The sequence below is a fragment of the Staurois parvus genome, unplaced genomic scaffold (assembly GCF_062004578.1).
Source record: "Staurois parvus isolate SC_StPar_1 unplaced genomic scaffold, SC_StPar_1.0 ptg000436l, whole genome shotgun sequence".
Classification (NCBI taxonomy): Eukaryota; Metazoa; Chordata; class Amphibia; order Anura; family Ranidae; genus Staurois; species Staurois parvus.
The window spans coordinates 3,651,072-3,670,259 of NW_028318232.1; the positions used below are offsets into that span (position 1 = coordinate 3,651,072).

At 41.1% G+C, this 19,188-nt stretch overlaps 1 protein-coding gene across 1 annotated transcript in view; it reads left to right on the forward strand.

The window, feature by feature from the left end:
* GRIN2B (glutamate ionotropic receptor NMDA type subunit 2B) overlaps positions 1–19,188 on the forward strand; it is a 942,931-nt gene that overhangs the window by 844,771 nt on the left and 78,972 nt on the right. The window contains exons 8-10 of the mRNA XM_089687695.1: positions 582–735; positions 15,482–15,607; positions 15,833–16,062. Of these exons, the coding sequence (XP_089543821.1) occupies positions 582–735; positions 15,482–15,607; positions 15,833–16,062 (510 nt within the window). The remainder of the gene's footprint in view (positions 1–581; positions 736–15,481; positions 15,608–15,832; positions 16,063–19,188) is intronic.

A 19,188-nucleotide genomic window follows, 5' to 3' on the forward strand; every position in this document is an offset into this window, starting at 1 on the left:
TATATATATATATATATATAACATTCATATCAGTCCCTGCCCTCAAGGCGCTTACAATCTAAGGTCCCTAACTCATATTCATACATACACATTCATACACAATTTAGACAGGACAGCTAACCTACTAGCATGTCTTTTTGGGGTGTGGGATAAATTTTGAGTACCTGGAGAAAACCCACACAGGCAAATGGAGAACATGCAAATTTCAGGCAGTTAGTGCCATGGTTGGCACTCAAACTGATGACCCAAGTGCTGCCAGAGAGCAGTGCTAACCACTTAGCCACTGTGCTTTTTTTATAGCAGTAGTAACATAAAATGGATGGTCCTTCTTTCAGCAGACAATCCTGATACTGGCGATATCTTGGGGCAACAATTAATATTAACTGCCACTTTCAAATTTCCTATCTATAGAACAGGATATGGAGGTATCCTTCCACTTCTTAGTGGATGACACTAGCTATTTATACATGGCACTCGTGTAACTAAATGTTCTTATTTTTGAAGAGTGAAAAAACTTATATCCATTAAGATGCTTCATTTATGTAAAACTTATTAACTTTATTATTTTCTTAACTCATTAGGTGGTAACCAAACGTGCATATATGGCTGTTGGGTCACTTACCATAAATGAGGAACGCTCAGAAGTAGTGGATTTTTCTGTCCCATTTATAGAAACTGGTATTAGTGTCATGGTGTCAAGAAGCAATGGAACTGTGTCTCCCTCTGCTTTTCTTGGTAAGTTACAGTACAAATATTAAATTGAGGTGTCTCTGATTTTGCTCTTCTAGCCACTTATATTTTTCTACCCCATTATTGTCCTCAGATTAATTTCCCTCTACTGTTTTCTCTCACAAAATTGGTCCGTACTTATTTATCAGTCTCTTCTATTGTACATCATCCCATTCATAGTAATCATACATCAACATTTGTTAAAATTCTTTCACGGAAATGTTTGCCTCAGTTATTACTTATGGGACTTAGGAGCTGTGTTATGTGGTTCACCATCCATTTAGATTCAAAGTTAATTCATTCAGAACAAAAGCCTGAGCCAAATTAAAAACTTAAAATGAAATTCTGGTCAAAAATAATTATCTCTGGATTTCAGTTGTATTTACCGCATGTGTGCCATAGCTTACTCCTATATTGGCAAACATTCTCCATGCTAACATTTTTTTTAATATATACTTTATGTCAAAGGAAAAAACACACAGGAATTGCAATGGTTCTGAGAAAGTGGCACCATTCGCCAGAAGGCCAGAGTTTTTTAGTCATGTTCATATTACCACCCCTTTTCCTTGAAATAGGTTTTGATTCTTATTCAACTAAAGGGTGACTTTAGGAAAAAATACTGCTAAGACAATGAAGATCAGTATCATAGTGAAGAGTCATGCCTCTCCTTTTCCCTCCAAGCATGTTCCCAGTATAAAACTGATAGCATTCTGTAGTGCAATGCTACACTTAAATAAGAGTCAAGATATAGCACATATTTTGGCTTGTTAAACTACGGTCGTGCAAATAGTATGCATACCTTTATGTACTTTAGGTTACTCTCATTGTAAATATAAATTATTAAGAATATTTAGACTGACATCTAAAATTGTTTCTCTATTTCTAGTTTGAAGAAAACCTATGGTGCAGAGAGATACTGCATTCTTATTAATCTAATTTTGGTGAACTGGGTATACCCTATAAAGCTGCCAAAATGTATTTCCTTTTAAAATGGATAATATTTTTAACATCCTAAAGATGTGTGACTCTTAAAGTCTTTTCTGTGAACCATATTCCTTAACTGACTTGCTGTAGCTCGTCTATACAAATAAGATGCTATTCAAGACAAACAGCGGAATTGTAAACAACCCCCAATTCAGAAATTGTAAGAGCATCTTACACCAAAAGCGCAAAAGTAATTTATTCAGATTTAGTTTACGTTTTATGACATATCATTAGTGATTACACACACAAGTAAGCATGCATTACCTGAGCAGTCCTAGTATTGCTAGTGATTCTGAAGCATTATTTTGGGGGGCTTTTTACAAGTTTTCTGCAAGTGTATTTACTTGTGTATCAGACTTTGGGCATTTGCTTCCTGGGCTTGTCAAGGACAGGAAAGCAGTTATAAAAAATGTGTTTTTCTGGAGTACCTATTAATGCTATGGGGGCAAAAATGCCTAAGAATGATCAATGAAAAATACGTTTTTTTTAATGCGGGGTCTATAGCATAAGGCGACTAATTAGATTTTCTTCAAACCTAGAAATAGACAAACAATTTTAGATGTCAGTCTAAATATTCTTAATAATTTATATTTACAATGAGATTAACCTCGAGTACATAGGGGTATGCATACTATTTGTATGGCCATAGTTTAACAAGCCAAAATATGTGCTATATCTTGATTCTTATTTAAGTTTAGCATTGCAAAATGGAATTCTGCATGTTAAGCCTTGTTGTTCATAAAGAAACAAGCTGAAAAACACAGTGTTAGTGGTGGATAAAGAATAGCTGGAGTTTCCTGATCTTATTATAGTCTTTTCAGCAGAAAATTATGGTATCAGTTACAAAAGTAGCAATTCAGTAGCAGTCCAGTCCAATCAGGAAGCCCTAAGTAAATAAATAAAAAGTGAGCGCTCCAAAACCAGCAGCTAATGCACTCAAGGCAATCACAGCAAACCTTAAAGGAAAATAAATAAATAAAAGTGCAGCGCTAAATGTAGGTAATAAATATGAAAATGACAAATTGTCCCATAAATATAAATAAGGCAGTTCATAAATAGATAATCCACTTGATGCAGCCATATGTCAAAGAAAGTGGTCAAGGGAACAAGTGATAAAAATGCGCACTCACGGGACGTGCTAAAATCATGCGCATGTAGTTAATAGCCACTCAGATCACTTAGGAACAGCGGAGAAGATGAGCATCCGTCTGAAGGTGAATGATCCTGGTAATCCTGTCTCAATGGTATGTAGTAGAAACTTCCAGGTCCAGAGGTCCCCTTAAGGCTGGATGAATGCCTGAACTGGATACAGAGCTCCCTCCCTCTGGTGACAGTGCATAATGGTGAGATGTCCTGAAATTCAATTAGCTCCAATGGTAGCCAAGAACGGCGCCCATAGTGTAATATGGTTATTAAGATTTTATTCAAATAGATGTAGTGATAAAACAGGGTAGTATACACTCGTAAAGGATCAGTAAATGATAGAGTTGTACTGACCCCTTAGTAAAGATGGCCGCCGGGCCTCCTCGTGGCTCCGGGCGGCTGTGACGTCACGCTCTGTTGGCTCCTCCCAAGGCCTTTCGTGCTATGCACATTATCAGAGGGGAGGCCAACCTAGGTCACTTTCAGAAAATAGGATTTATTACTAAAAAGGTCAAAATGGTGCAATAAAAAAATATTTACAGAAAAGATGTAGCCAATATATATATATAAATAGAGCAATAACACAACAGAGAGATAAAGGAAGAAGTTTAAGAAAGTAGAATACTTGCAGAAGTCCTGGTTTAAGCAGAGTTCAAGTGTCCTGAACAAAAGGGTACCTTTTCTCTCAAAGTTGGTTCCTGATGTTAAAAGGGAGAATCTCTTTGTGACGGAGGGTAGGCAGGACAGAACCCACAGAGTAGATGGTAAACGCACAAAGCTTTATTGAGACAAAAGATGACAGTCTCTCAATAGGGGGGTTTGCCGGAAGGGTGACCTCGGTGGCAAGAGAACAGCAAGGAGGGGCTGAAACACTTATAGTCCAGTACAGGGGCAAGGAAGAGTCTCTGTAGCAGATTGTAATCCAACAGGGGGAGTAGGGGGGCCAACACGGGTGCAGTTTAAGTAGAACAGGGAAAAGCATATAACCACATGTCAAACAGGGTGCCTGGTCTCCCAGGGATAGAAAGTAAGACACAGGTACCTGTTGAGGTCTGAAGTAGGCGGGTGGTCTCTCCTGTTGGACCGGGATCTCAGGCAGCTAGCAGGCAATTCTTCCTGGACTGGGGTCCCAGGCACTGGCAGGCAATCCCCTTGGACTGGGGTCTCAGGCACCGGCAGGCAATCCCCTTGGACTGGGGTCTCAGGCACCGGTAGGCAATCCCCTTGGACTGGGGTCTCAGGCACTGGTAGGCAATCCCCCTGGACTGGGGGTCTCAGGCACCGTCAGGCAATCCCCTTGGACTGGGGTCTCAGGCACTGGTAGGCAATCCCCCTGGACTGGGGTCTCAGGCACTGTCAGGCAATCCCCTGGATTGAGGTCTCAGGCAGGCTTGGGTGCGGTTCCCCCCTTGGCTGGGGGTCTTGGAAGAGTCTGAGCCACGAGGGTCCCACCGCAGCTGGGCTCCCTTCTTTGGCTGCGCAGTGGAGGAGAAGATGACCGGAGCGCCCAGCATCAGCTTCTTAAGCCAATGCAGGACGCTCCCTGGTCATCTTGGTAACCAGGGGTGGGCCAGAGCTGATGTGCCTCGTTGCTTGGCAACGAGGCACACCCCATGCACACGGGCCATGCTTCTCGTGAGCGCGACCTTTGTCCAGGGACATCCGCAAACGCGGGAACTTCCCATGCCCACGCTGCGGATGACAGGGCTGGGGTGGCATCAGTGAGATGCCGCAGCCCGGAACATCCCTGCGGAAGGTTCGCACTTCTCCGCGGAGAGGTGTGAACCTTGCCACCCTCTCCTCGCCGGCCATGTCGGAGGGGATAGTGGCAGGGGTGGTGAAAGCCGCACCTCTTGTCCATCTGCAACAGGATGAGAGGTCGTGGGGGGTCAGTGGACAACAGGGAGAAATCATGTTTGGAGACAGGGGACACAATGAGGGGGGCCCGGATGACACTGGGCCCCCTGGGGACATCAGAAGGACCTGGTGCAGGAAATAATTTAATGTAATTTGAGGACATGTAGCAAGCTGGCAGGGAGGGGGGGACGCTACAGTAATTGAATTTGGCCATTTGGCAGGGTGACACGGAGGACATACAGTGATTGATTCTGAGGGACGTTTGATACAGGGAATTAATAAGGGGATTAAGTAAAATCAATAATTGGCAGGGGCCCCTATACCGTGACACTCTTCATCTTTCTCTCCAGGCATGACAGACTGTTTTCTAGGAACCTAGCAGGGTGTCTCCTTAAAGCAGAGAACCAATCGCCTCATTTGGGGAGGGGTGTTTAGGCGGAGACCCAGGCTGTGACCCAAATCCCTCCCAAGTTTATACCATGGTCAATAACCTTCCATAGGTGCATGCAGCAGCCTAGCCACTAGCAGTTTAATATGCAGAATGATATTCTGAATGTCCAGACATCAAATATGACATATCTGGCTGTGACGGTTAAAGCGATATCTCTTTCTACTCTCTGGTAGACGTTATCTAGGGGTGTAAGGTATCAGGTGACTCGCATTAAACTGACCTATCTGAATATATACTTTGTTCTATTGTACTTTGTTCCTGACGGGATTTATGAAATTGTATGAAAAAGTGGTTTCAAGTGGGATGTATGTTTTACTGCTCCTCTGGAATGCTTTCATGTCCAGTGACTGACTGGTTTATAGCTTTACGATCAGGCCGAGGCAAGAGCCTGACAGACATGCTGGAACCAGCTAATTGTGTTTACAACCATGAAGCATATCCAGCTGTGCCCTGTGCACTCCTGAACTCAGCACACACACAGAACACATGCCATTCAAAAAAAAAGGAAGGGGGAAGACTGATTTGGAGTGAGAATGACATTTGCAGAGTATGATCCAAATTATGGTTGTCATTGTCCGTATCTGTGCACACAATTATCACACCACTGACTACTTACTCCTGTTGTTTTACTCCAACCTTTCAACAAATTTTTTAGAAATTCACCCATTTCATCAAAATTTGTCTTTTTAAAATCTAAAACATTTGTTTTTGTATATAATTTTTCAGTTCTTACTTTAATATCAAACCAAAGAGATTGGTGATCACTACAACCCAAATGTTCTCCCACCTAAACATTAGACAGTTGATCCCAATTTGCCAGTACTGTATCTAGAATATGATTGCCTTGGGTTGGACTTTTTACTAACTGTTTTAGAGTATGCCCATTCAGTGCTTCCATTACAACCCTGCTTCTGCTTGTAATAGCAGTTTGAGAATTCCAGTTAATGTCAGACCTGTTGAGGTCCCCTTCAACAAGACCTCCCCCTTCATTGCCATTTGAGTTATCTCTTCAATCAACAAGTTATCATAATCTTCAGTCTGTTCTGGTGATCTGTATATTACACCAATTCTAAAGGAAGATCCCTCCCCAGAGGGTTTCGATTATCTAATTTGTTTTTTGAATTAATGTTAGACTTATGCTATTTTTGACATACATGGCAACTCCACCTCCCCTCTTCCCTACTCTGTCTTTCCTGTATAGTGTATACCCTGGTATAGTTATTTCCCAGTCATTTGAATCCTTGAATTTGAATACTCTGTAATTGCAACAAGGTCCAAGTTGTCCCTAGACATAAGAGCTGTCAGTTCACAAAGCTTGTTGCCTAAACTATGAACATTAGTGCACATGACATGGCAAACACTGCTATCTACTTCTTTATTTTTACCACCAGAAACTTTAACTGAAGTGACCCCATCACCCAGTCCATAGCAACACAAACCCTCACATTTGTTTCAACCTGCTGGGGACAGAAACGCTCCTCAACAATTACATCTCTGACCCCTATTCTCTGTTTAAATGCATGTCCAAAAAACTCTTAAATTGCATACTAAGAAGCTCAGTGCCCTTGTTTGAGGGATGCAGACCATCTCTTTTGTACAGCTCAATGTCAGACCACCTGATAGCATCATTACTAACATAACCAAAACCTTCAGCTTTGCACCAATCCTTTAACCAAACAATGAACTCTGCTATACGAAGAACTTTCTCTTGTCCATTATGCACAGGTAAAACCTCTAAAAATGTAACCTTATATCCTAACTGTTGAAGATCCTGTCCAAAAAACTGAAAGTCCTTCTGTACAGAACACATATCATTCTGGGACAAATTATTTGTTCAAAGGTGCACAACAACATCAACATTGCACTCTTCACTAGCTTTTTGACAATTTTTACAATTTGCCTTTTCTCTCTCCTAACAGTAGCAGCAGGTAAGCATCTAACTTCCTTTGACACTTTCACATGATTTCCTAAAGAAACACCTCTTACAATTGAATCACCAACAAGAAGATGACTTATCTTTTTAGGAGCCTTATCCACAACACTTGCCTGGAATGGAATCTCAGATAATATAGTTAATTTTGGCAAAGCAATTTTTTTCTCCAGGTCCTCCTTCCTACGCTCACAACAGGGGCGTACTGACCCTTTGGAAACTCGGGCACTGCCCTAGGGCCCGGGGTCAGTAGGGGGCCCCATGAGATGCCCTTGGTACCTTTTTCATAGGCTTTTTTGAGTTTGGGCAAGGACACAGGGGCCCCATGATCCCCTATTGCCCGGGGGCCCCATGAGTTGTCAGTCCGCCCCTGGCTCACAATCGGCTATGTTTGCAACGTTTGCATCTGCTTCTAGCTCAGAAAGAACACTATAGGAGTTATGCAGTTTCACAAAAAGCTACATGATTATGGTCCACAGGCCTCATTCTTCCTGACCCAACAGTTGTCCACGCTCCCTTTCTCCTGCACAGTATTTGACGAAGAGGTGGCTTATTGCAAGGCAGCTCAACAGAACAAATTGGCTTAGACAGCCTCCTGATCTAAGACTGCAGGGCACTAACCAGTGAATTTAGACAAGCAATGTCATCATGTAGGCTGGAAATCTGCATACAAATAGGACAGCATCTCAGCTTCCAAAGAGCACCATGAAAAACAAATGCCAAACAAGTACTGCACTGAACTAAATCAGACATTAAAAAAAAAATACTTAAATTCAACACAAGTACTAACCAAAGATAGTTAACTGTTTCCAAACTCCTGCTGTTTTCAAGCCACTGCTATTCAAACTATGCATTTTTGTCCTGCTGAATTTCTGTACAGCTGCACTTTCAACAAGCAAAGTCTACAAAGTAAACTCTACAGAGTTGCTACCCCTCTTACATACAACAGGTTACCTCTCTTCCATATGCTAATTGATAACACCCAGTACACAACACCTGCTAATTGATAGTACCCTTTACTCAACATGTGCTAATTGATAACTCCCAGTACTCAACCCCACAGCAGCACAAAAACAATTACTCCAGTACTTAGGAAACAATCACCAGTAGCAACACAGACCCAATATCAAGGTTTAAAAAAGTAAACAATATAAGAAAAGCAACTAGAAATGCTGTAAATAATTTAGAAATAACGTAAAATTACTGTATCCAGCTACTGCTGTTCAAACTATGCACTTTTGTCCTGCTACACTTCTGTACAGCTGCACTTCCAATGAGTAAAGTCTACAGGGTAAACTCTACAGAGTTGCTACCTCTATTAAATACAACAGGTTACCTCTCTTATATGTGCTAATTGATTATACCCAGTACTCAAAACACTTGCTAATTGATAACACCCAGTACTTAACACCTCAGCAACACAAAAACAATTACTCCAGTACTTAGGAAAGAAGCACCAGTAGCAACACAGACCCAGGTTTAAAAAAAATAGACATTTTTAAGAAAAGCAACTAGAAATACTGTAAAGAATTTAGAAATAGCTTAAACTTACTGTATCCAGCTACTGCTGTTCAAACTATGCACTTTTGTCCTGCTGCACCTCTGTACTGCTGCACTTCCAACGAGCAAAGTCTACAGAGTAAACTCTACAGAGTTGCTACTCCTCTTAAATACAACAGGTTACCTCTTTTAGATATGCTAATTGATAACACTACATATACTAATTGATAACAAGTCAGAGCTTACTGAGTTTCAAAGAGGGAAAATTGTTGGTGCTGCTTAGCTGGTGCCTCTATGACTAAAGCTGGCAATATATTTGATGTGTCGCGAGGTACAGTATCAAAGGTTATGACGGCATATACAGCTTCCAGGAAACCATCGTCTGATAAGCATAAGAGTGGTCAACATGGTGAACTGACTGAATGAGACAAAAGGACATTGCGCAGAATTGTGACCCTGAATAGGAAAACAACTAATACAAAAGTGACTGCAGAGCTCATTCTCAGTCTTTGGTGTGTTCATGGTGTAAACCAGTCTTAAGTCCTGGAGTACAGTGGTGGAACAAGTTCTTTCTGTTGCTCTCAGCCTCCTCCAAATTCCTTTTTTTTTTTCAGCTGTGATCTGACTTCCTAGTATGGGTGGCTACATTCCTTCCCCATGATTCCACTGTATGTAGGAACTTAGCCACCCTCTGTTGTTTGCTCTTGCAGTGGACTATTTGTAGTCAAACAGCAGTACACATACTTATGCCTAACAAATGAAATGAGAGATAAAAAGAGGTTTGGGAGCGCATGAGTGAGGGCATTACAAGGAGTCAGAAAAAAACAGTAAGAAATTATTTAGTGAAAAGTAGATTACAGGGTTATTCAGTAGTGGCTATGTATTGATTTGTTTTGGAGAATAAAGATATTGTTTAGTGTCACTTTAACATACATCTATACTCAGAGAAGCATGTCTAATCTCTGACAAACTGTCAGGAACCATAAAGCAGGTGGAGACAGAAAATGCAGTTAAAATCACACCTTTAATGAACTAGCAAAAATAACAGTTCAGGAAAGTAGTCAAAAACAGAAGCCAGGGTTTGGATGCCAGAGCAGGTAGTCAGACGAGCTAGGTCAGGAAACCAGAAGTCAGCATTGTCAGGAGCAAAAATCAGAACCTGGAATCGAAAGAGAAGTCAGCCAGACCGAGTTGTACACAGGAACACAGGCAAGAGCACACTGGAGGTCACAGACCACACAAGGGCAAGGAGGAAATGAGCTAAGCTGCTATAATAGCCAAAAGGGTTGGCTGTAGGCTGCACTAATGAGGAAGGTGATAGTATCCAGGTGAGCCGCCTTGGAGACAACGAGTAGCTGGTAATTAACTGACATCTGAGCAGCTTCTGAGCACTGGAAGAAAAGAGATGCTCATTAAGTAGCAGGAGCCCAGCCCTGACACAAACCTTAACATTTATCTGTGCATTTATGATAAATGTAAGGTTTTGGTATATGGCTCCATTTAAGCCTATGGGGAAGTCTGAAAATGTGGCTCAGCTGGACAGATTTGTTGGATGGGATGTAAAAAGTGCAGGAGCGTGTTATTTTGTATTGGAGGTTAAAAATCATCCCCCCCTTGCTAGTCTTGTATTCACCTGTGCCTAATCCAGGTAAATATCATATGGAAAATCTGAGTTTGACCGGCGCATAAACACTTTCCATAGCCCAGTTCAGAAGGTTTTGACAAGTAGCCCTGCAGCTTTGTGAGGGGTATCTTGCAGGTTCTGGGACAGGTGAGTATAAAACTTGCAACGGATGCTAAATGCAGACAAACAGGAGGAGAGAGATGTCAGGATGGGGGGGGGGTGTACAGAGAGACCTCAGGACTGGAGAGAATGCATTCTCAACACACTCACTGTATCCTCATCCTGCTGTAGAGTCCTGTACAGATAAAGCAGACAGGAGAACAAACTTTTCCATTAGGCTCATTCACCAGCTATCCTCTGTTAGAAAGTGCCTCCTAGGCTTCAGCATATATCAGGATATGTCCCCACAGAACACAGTGAGTGACCAGTACCGGATGATTGATTTCAGCTTTAGCCAATCACCATGTGTCAAAGCAGCCAGGAGGTCCATTCAGAGAAGGATTTCTCACACAGCAGAAAATACCAGGCTCCGGATTCTGCCTGTATCTGTGAGACTGCAGGACAGCCTTCAGTTTCTGGGATGATCCCAGTGGTTCAGGGACGGTTAGGAGGTATGGGCCCATACCATTTGGAAGCCCTCATGTGAATTAGTAGATTATTGGGTAAGTTCCTTCATAAAACAGGTGTGGTCGATTTTCTGAAACTATAATTATAGAGTTGGAGCAATCATTTTGTTCCAAAAGAATGGAACAAGAGATTTAGCAGCATTACATAAGTGAGGTGTAATTGATTGTATCAGTCTGCTGGTTTGTCTGTACAATGAAGCAAGATAGTCCAGGGGTTATATTCAACTCTGAAACCCTGAATTTATTCAACCAATATTATAGTCAACCCTGAAACCCTAAATTTGTTCAATCACTTTGGATACATTCCCCCAAAAAGGATTGAATAATTGGGCTGTCCCACTATATACACTATATTGCCAAAGGTATTGGGACACCCCTCCAAATCATTGGATTCAGGTGTTCCAATCACCTCCATGGCCACAAGTTTATAAAATTAATCACCTAGGCATACAGACTGCTTCTACAAACATTTGTGAAAGAATGGGTCGCTCGCAGGAGCTCAGTGAATTCAAGCGTGGTTGCCACCTGTGCAATAAGTCCATCCGTGAAATGTCCTTGCTATTAAATATTCCACGGTCAACTGTTAGTGGTATTATAAAAAAGTGGAAGAAACTGGGAACAACAGCAACTGTGCCAAGAAGTGGTAGGTCACGTAAACTGAGTGGGGTCAGTGTATGCTGAAGCGCACAATGTGCAGAAGTCACCAACTGTCTGCCGAGTCAATAGAAAAAGACCTACAAACTTCATGTGGTGGCCTTCAGATTAGCACAGCAACAGTGCGTAGAGAGCTTCATGGAATGGGTTGCCAGGGCCGAACAACTGCATCCAAGCCTTACATCACCATGTGCAATGCAAAGCATCAGATGCAGTGGTGTAAAGCACGCTGCCACTGGACTCTAAAGCAGTGGAGACATGTTCTCTGGAGTGACAAATCACTCTTCTCTGTCTGGCAATCCTATGGATGTTTCTGGGTTTGGCAGACCTCACAAATGCACTTCTAAACCTTGTGGACAGCCTTCCCAGAAGAGTTGAAACTGTTATAGCTGTAAAGGGTGGGCCAACTCAATATTGAACCCTACGAACAAAGACTGGGATGCCATTAAAGTTCATGTGTGTGGGTAAAGGAAGGCATCCCAATATTTTTGGTAATATAGTGTATGTGTGTGTATGTATATATATGTGTGTGTGTGTGTGTGTGTTTGTGTCACTGTCATACCACAGTCTTTCCAGAATGACAAAGACATTTCAGGGACAACACATGCAATCTGGCTGAGTTTATAGTTCATTTCATCCATCTTAGAAGATATGGAGGGGACATGAGAAAGTTGTAGAATTGTATCCTTTTGATCTTCTGATATCTGCTCATGAAGGTCTGTTTCCCACTGGGAAAGGAATCCAAGGTTAAAACGACATTCCTAATTGCCAAAGGCCTTTATAAAATTGAGATATGCTATTAATTGGAGGCTCAAGGGATGAGAGAGTAATTTCAAAAGCATTCAACTCCTTCAGGGTATGCATTAGCTTTAGTAGTGTTTGTATGAATTGAAGTAGTTGAGCATATTTATCATGTACACATATATCTATAGATAATAGTAGGGTGGAGTCCCTGAGTTCTACTAGAAGTTTGATCACAAAGTCTCGAACCACGTGTTGTAAAAGAGATGGCCTGGAAGAAAGTATGCATGAGCTAGTAATGGCAGCAAGGGCGACTTGTGGGTGGAAAGTGTTGGGTGAGAGCATCATGTTTTTTAGGAATCCAAGGTAAATTGTTGAATTTGGAGTTACTCAAGACATATTCTAGGTTAACCCATAATTTAAAGGGACCACCATATTTTCAGAAAGCTATTCTAGTTAAAACTACCTCTTGGTAATAATGTTTGAGGCAGTGCTAGTCCATCTGTTTTTTAGACCTAGATAGTATACTGTACAAGTGTGGAGATCCCTGATTTCTTTCAACCCCATATGTATTTAGTGACCAAAGAGTGTAATGTGATTAAAAGACCTGGAGGTACAAGCATTGGTTTGGTCTGTAACAAGAATAGCACCTTCAAAATAACATTAATTTTGATCACATTCATTTTGCATTTTGAAGAATGGTACAGGAAGACCATCTTTGGAAATTCCCCTAAGTTAGCTTAGAACAAATCCATTACGCAATGAGTTGGATAAATCCCTAAACATTTAAAGGGTTGAGGTTTCCAGGTGAAAGGAAAATGTAATTTAAACCTCTCGACCTCAGACCTGGAAAGTGTAAAGTTAAAAATTTCAGACTTGTTTAAATTAATTTTGAGATCCAAAAATATTCCTGAACAAGGAAAGGGCCATCATCAAATTAGAGGGATACAGGGAGAGATGCACTGTATTTGTTCATCAGTCTGAATCTTATGGATTTTTGGGTTTTGCCTAATGGTGGACAGGAGTGGTAATAGAGAGCAGGGGCGATGGGGGCACCCCTGCTGACTACAATTAGTAACATGTTCATTTAATGTGCCATTAATCTAGACTTGGGCCATAGGTGACTCATATAATGCCAAAGTTTGGCAGTGCATTTTATATCCAAAGCCGAAATGTGTAAGACTGATTGTCAGGAATGGACTCAGCACTGGTGGTGGGACTCACCTGCTGTGTGGGCTGCAGTACCAGAGCTGACCAGCGGGTGCTCTCAGCAGCCAGAAGCTCACACCTGCAATCAGCCAAACCTGGGGCTGATTGCAGAAGGTGTATTTAAGGCATGACCAGGCCTGTGATCTGGGCCTTGGTGTATGTTTTCCCATGAGCCTCTGTACCTGGTATCCTGTGTTCCTGCTTCGTTGCTGACCCTGCTTGATCCTGACCTCTGCTGACCGTCTCCTGTTGAACCCCTGGCTTGCCTGACCATCCTTCTGCCTGATCCCCAGTACCGTGCTGCCCGTGAGTTACTGAACCCAGCTTGTGACCCTGACTATTCTCTGCCTGCTCCTTTGGTACCTTGCTGCCCGCACGTTGCTGACCTGGCCCGTCTGACCACGCTAACTACTCTGCCATCCATCCATTCTGCACGGATCCAGACGTCCCTGCTCACACCTTCTGCCTCTTCACATCAGGCTTTCTACCTGCACAAACCTCTGGCGGATCCCTCTACCACTAGCAGGTGTACTCAGGGGCCGCGACCTGGTTCCTGTCTGCTCCAAGTCCATCCCCACCATCAGGGGCCCTGGTGAATAGCAGACTGGGACTTAGACTCCGCGCCCTGGGGAATCCTGTCCTGAGGACCGCTAGAGGTACCACCAAACGGTCATTACAGAACCCTACGGCCGGCCTGACCGTTCCACCTCTCCAGCCCTGACTACGCCTGTGTTCCTGCACCTCCTAAGATTAGTGGAAGGTTGGTTTGCTCACTGTGCGTTTATATATATATATACATATATCTGGGTGGCTAATAATAAACTGTATTTACTGTACCTGAGGCCTGCGCTTCCCTGTGTCAGTCCACACCTTTCTGGTCACTCCTAGATTCCTGACACAGATCATGAGGTAATCTTTGCCCACCTGTTCAAAAAATTTCTCTGCAGCGGTGGAGAGGAGTAGGAAGGGCTGGTATTGTTTGCATATACAGTGTAAGCTATAACAGAGAGTGACCCAAGGGAGTTGTCACTGGCGTCCCTACTGTAATGAGATACTGTATCTAAAACGAGTTTCAAGACTATGTTTTTATCTTTAGCAATAACATCTTTAGCAAGAACAGTAAGATGTAGCAAATTCAGTAAAGATCTGTGACAAAAAGGTGATTTGGAAATGATAAGGGCTGTAAATATTAGCCAAGTTGCAGGGTGTATTTTTTATGGTGTCTTTAAGAAACAAATATCCCCTGCATAGATCAGCATACATATCATAAAGTATAAAGGGAGCATTCTTTTAAAATTCAGTGGTGACCTCTATTGCTTTATCAGTGTCTGATAAACAATAACATAAGGTGGGATAATATATGGAGTGAAGTGGAGTCAGAAATGCAATATCACTAGAGACATTTTAATTTTCTGTAAATTTGGTGTCTCTTACCCAGAGTATTTACTCCTTGTACTTTATAAGACAACGGTCACCATGGGAGCATCCAATGGGACTAATCAAGATAGGGCAGGTCACCATTCTGTGAAAAGAAGATAAATTGGGACCTATACATCTATAGAGAAAACAATTCCTGTGAATGATGCATCCATAACATGTGTACTACATCAAATTTGGTTAGTGAAAACAGGAATGAGACTGGTTGTATAAAACCATACCTGGACATACAGCAGTTTGCAAACAAGCAAATGTTCTAGAAGTATATGGCAGCATAGATTGGGAGACACAGAAAGATCTCACAAATTTTGTTGTGAGGGAACAGACGTGTTGGAGGTTCTCTTCATGGAACATTATGCCATCTTTATAGCCAATCATCCACCATCTTCCTATCCCAAACAATATTGTTTTTCTCTCCTGAGTATATTTAATTCATTATCATCCGCGCACTAGAAAAATGTATTTTGTTTCTAAAATAAAAAGCAGTTATCTTTATGCTTTGCCTTTTGTCATTAGAAGGTTCATTCACTATTGATCACAGAAAACTTTGCTGTTCACTTTTTAACATTAATGCTCCTACCTTTTTCTCTCCTTAGAGCCATTCAGCGCAGATGTCTGGGTGATGATGTTTGTCATGCTTCTCATTGTGTCTGCTGTGGCTGTATTCGTATTTGAATATTTTAGCCCAGTGGGGTACAACAGGTGCCTTGCAGATGGAAGAGGTGAGATTACACATTCTCTATACCATTACAGTTTTGCCAAACATCCATCTGCCACAATAAAATATGTCTTTATTTTCAAAAAGTAAATTCAGAATACATGTGTGCTTGGAACACTAATCTGATTTAATAAAGACATGTTGTTGTGCTATCATGTTTTTCAGTTCTGATTTTGGCTAAACAATTTGATCTTTGTATGGTTTTCAATATTTGCTTTTTGACCAACAGAGCCTGGTGGCCCATCATTTACTATTGGTAAAGCCATTTGGCTTCTCTGGGGCCTGGTGTTCAACAACTCTGTGCCTGTGCAGAACCCAAAGGGAACCACAAGTAAGATTATGGTATCGGTTTGGGCCTTTTTTGCTGTGATCTTCCTGGCAAGTTACACAGCCAACCTTGCTGCCTTTATGATCCAAGAAGAATATGTGGACCAGGTGTCCGGTCTCAGTGATAAAAAGGTATGAGAGCAGACAAGATTGTTTATTATTTGTGAATTTAAGATTTGATTTCTTTCTTTCCTAGGTAAAGAAGTATTATATATAGCAAATTACAATACCATCTACATGTGTGGTGTTAATCATCAGAAAAACTATTTCTGGTGGCTTTAAAGGAAATCTGTCATGGTGTAAGTGATGTACTTTGTTTTCAGGGTGGTGCACTGCAAATGTCTGCAGAGATATTTCCTATAATGAAGTGTGGGTCATTTTTATGTGGTGCGGAAATATTAATAATTTATGGCAGCAGCATTTTGGTGTTTTTGAATTTGTGTGTATAAATCATAAATCTTCCATTGCAGTTATAACTTTGAGAACAGATTGAGTCAGTGCAATGGAATTGTTCATGTGTTGTAGAATTGGATATACTGTATGTTTCTTGCAAACCCAGAAGCTTAGCATGGATTATAGAATCCTATAGCAAAAATTGATTAGCACTAGCTCCTATGAAAATCAAATCCACATTTTCATACTGTGACAAAGCCTTTCCATGTGTAGAGGCTAACTCTCTTTTCATGCAGATGTAGAGTGCCATCTTGACATTTTTAATGGCCTTAAAGTGAATAACTTTGCACAAAGTTCACTATATGGACCCTTTAGGTATGTATTTAAGTTGATCATTTCCCAATCTTAAATGCCTCTTCTCAAGAGAGAATATATTTACTTCAGTTAAAGTTGAATTCCAGGTATTGGCCTAGCTTGGACCTATGTAAGTATGCATTTGCTATCCCTGTGGAAGCTGGAAATCACTGCTACAGCTGTGATCACCACTAGCATCTAGGTTCTGTGCATAGGTGCAATTTTGCATTTTCTCAGTGAATGCAAAAAAAATGTGGACAGTGTTTGGCCAGCTTAAATATAGCTTTGTACAGGCCTGATTATGTTTCTCTCTCGAGTCTATACCTCTTTTAATACAATAAAGTATTTTGCTTGCTTTGGAAACTGCAGCTTGGCATTGCCGGTTTTTGCTGGGTGTGTAATCTTCCAGAACACCCAGAACCTTCTTGATCATTGACTATGCCAGTTGTTCTTCTACTAGAATGTACGATGTGTTCATAATTAAGTGCATACACTGTATTTTACATTTATCAACATTAAACCCCATTTGCCACATAGTTGCCCAAATAAACAGTGCATGAAGATTGGCTTGTAAGTTGGAGACATCCTGTAATAATGTTTTCCACTACATATGTAACTTGATGTCATCTGAAAACACAGAAATGGTACTTTTAATACCAAACTCCTATATGATTGATAAATAGGTTAAAAAGTAAGGGTCCCACCCCTGAACTTTGTGGTACATTACTAATAGTCTCAGACCATTCAGCATATGAATAATTATTCACTTTTCTCTGAATACAGTCTTTAAGCCAGTTTAAATCTTAAATTGGCCATAGTTATTCCTTCATCCACAAACATCCAAACAATGTGGATGAGGATTTTCTTGCTGGCAGGACATTGTATTTTGACAGCAACACATACAGCTGTCAGAATACACTGCTCAGCAACTGCAGACATTGATCAAGAAAACATTTCCAACATGTCCCTTTAACAGAAGTCAATTACACAATCTGAATTTAATTCAGTGTATGAATAGCTTTAGAGAACAGTCCTAAGTATTGAAAAGCAATTTTTAAAATGATGCAATTTCTAGAAACAAATATTTTTTATTACTTTCCACCCATTAACTGTTCCAGCTGTGCCATTACACCAGTCATTTTCAGGGTAGTTAAAATCTCCCATTCCATTATTACCACTGTCCCAATGACCCCCTTTCTGTCTGTATAAGGAGCTAAACCTTTACCTTCTCATTAATAGTGGGAGGCCTGTAACACACTCCAATAACTAGCTTTACTGTATGTAGCCTCATATGTAATTTCACTCATAATGCCTCAGTACCATCACACTCTCTATTAACAAGGTGTTCTTTCACACTCAGTTTTAGATCTCTTCTCAAATAGAGACAGACTCCACAACCTTTTTTTTTCTCCTGTCTCTCTAAAATAGAACATAAGCAGAAATTTTAACCAACCAATCATATTAAGAACAAAGCCAGAATCCTGAAATACAATAAATCAACAAAATCATATTAAAATACTAAACATGGTGTTCTTCATTCAGCAAACCTTCAAACTCTCCTATTTTGCTTGGCACAATTCTGGCATTTGTGAATGTTCGTGCAAAGATTACTTTATGTACCTAATGCAAACTTCTTTAAACTGTGGCTTTTCTGCAGAACAAACCTCAGATAATTTATAGTATCAGGTTTTAATTTAGGAGACACTCTGGGATTTTTGACTGGATTAGGCATACATGGTTAATTTCAGTCAAGTGGGTTAATACTGTAGACTTCATAGTTTAATTTGTCTCAACAGCCCCACTCCCATCCCAGGCGTCATAGCTGTTACGCGGAGTGCTATGGCTATTGTTAAGCCACTGCACCTATCCACTGTTCTGTTGTGTAAGATCATGATGCACATTGTACTTAAAGCAAGCCTTTCCTCTGCTGCAGGACAAAGTAAAATGTTCACTTTACTCCTCTCCCATATCATGGGACTACTCACCTTTCATCTCTTCAGGTGCTAGGAGCAAATTGAAATAACCAGCACTTCCGGGTATGGGTGATAGCTGTGAAACAGGTAGAGCTTAGCCGCAGAAGAGGATAGGATTAATCTTGCAGAAGCTGAAACTCCATATACAGCTTAAATCTAAAATCCTGAGGGACTCCGCAGGCAAACAAGGATCAATTTGAAGACTGACATAGGCACATACAGTATAAGCACTAAATCTACCTGTATTTCAACAATGTTATTACCTTAGACTTATTATAGATGTGCTCCTTGCTTGGATGTTTTATGTGGGATTGTTTCTGTAAGATTTTCAAATAGGCAGGATGCACAGTCCCTTAATGCAATTAACAAACCAAAAACGAAGTTATTTGCAAATTAGTATACAGAGTAGATTAGTGTTAAGGTTTAAGTAGAATTCCAGGCATGGCATAATTTTTCCCAGTTTGGAGCACCGTATCCTGACCGAAGCCCCTGAAAGCTGGAAATCACTGCAGATACCACTATTTCAGTGATTTCCACT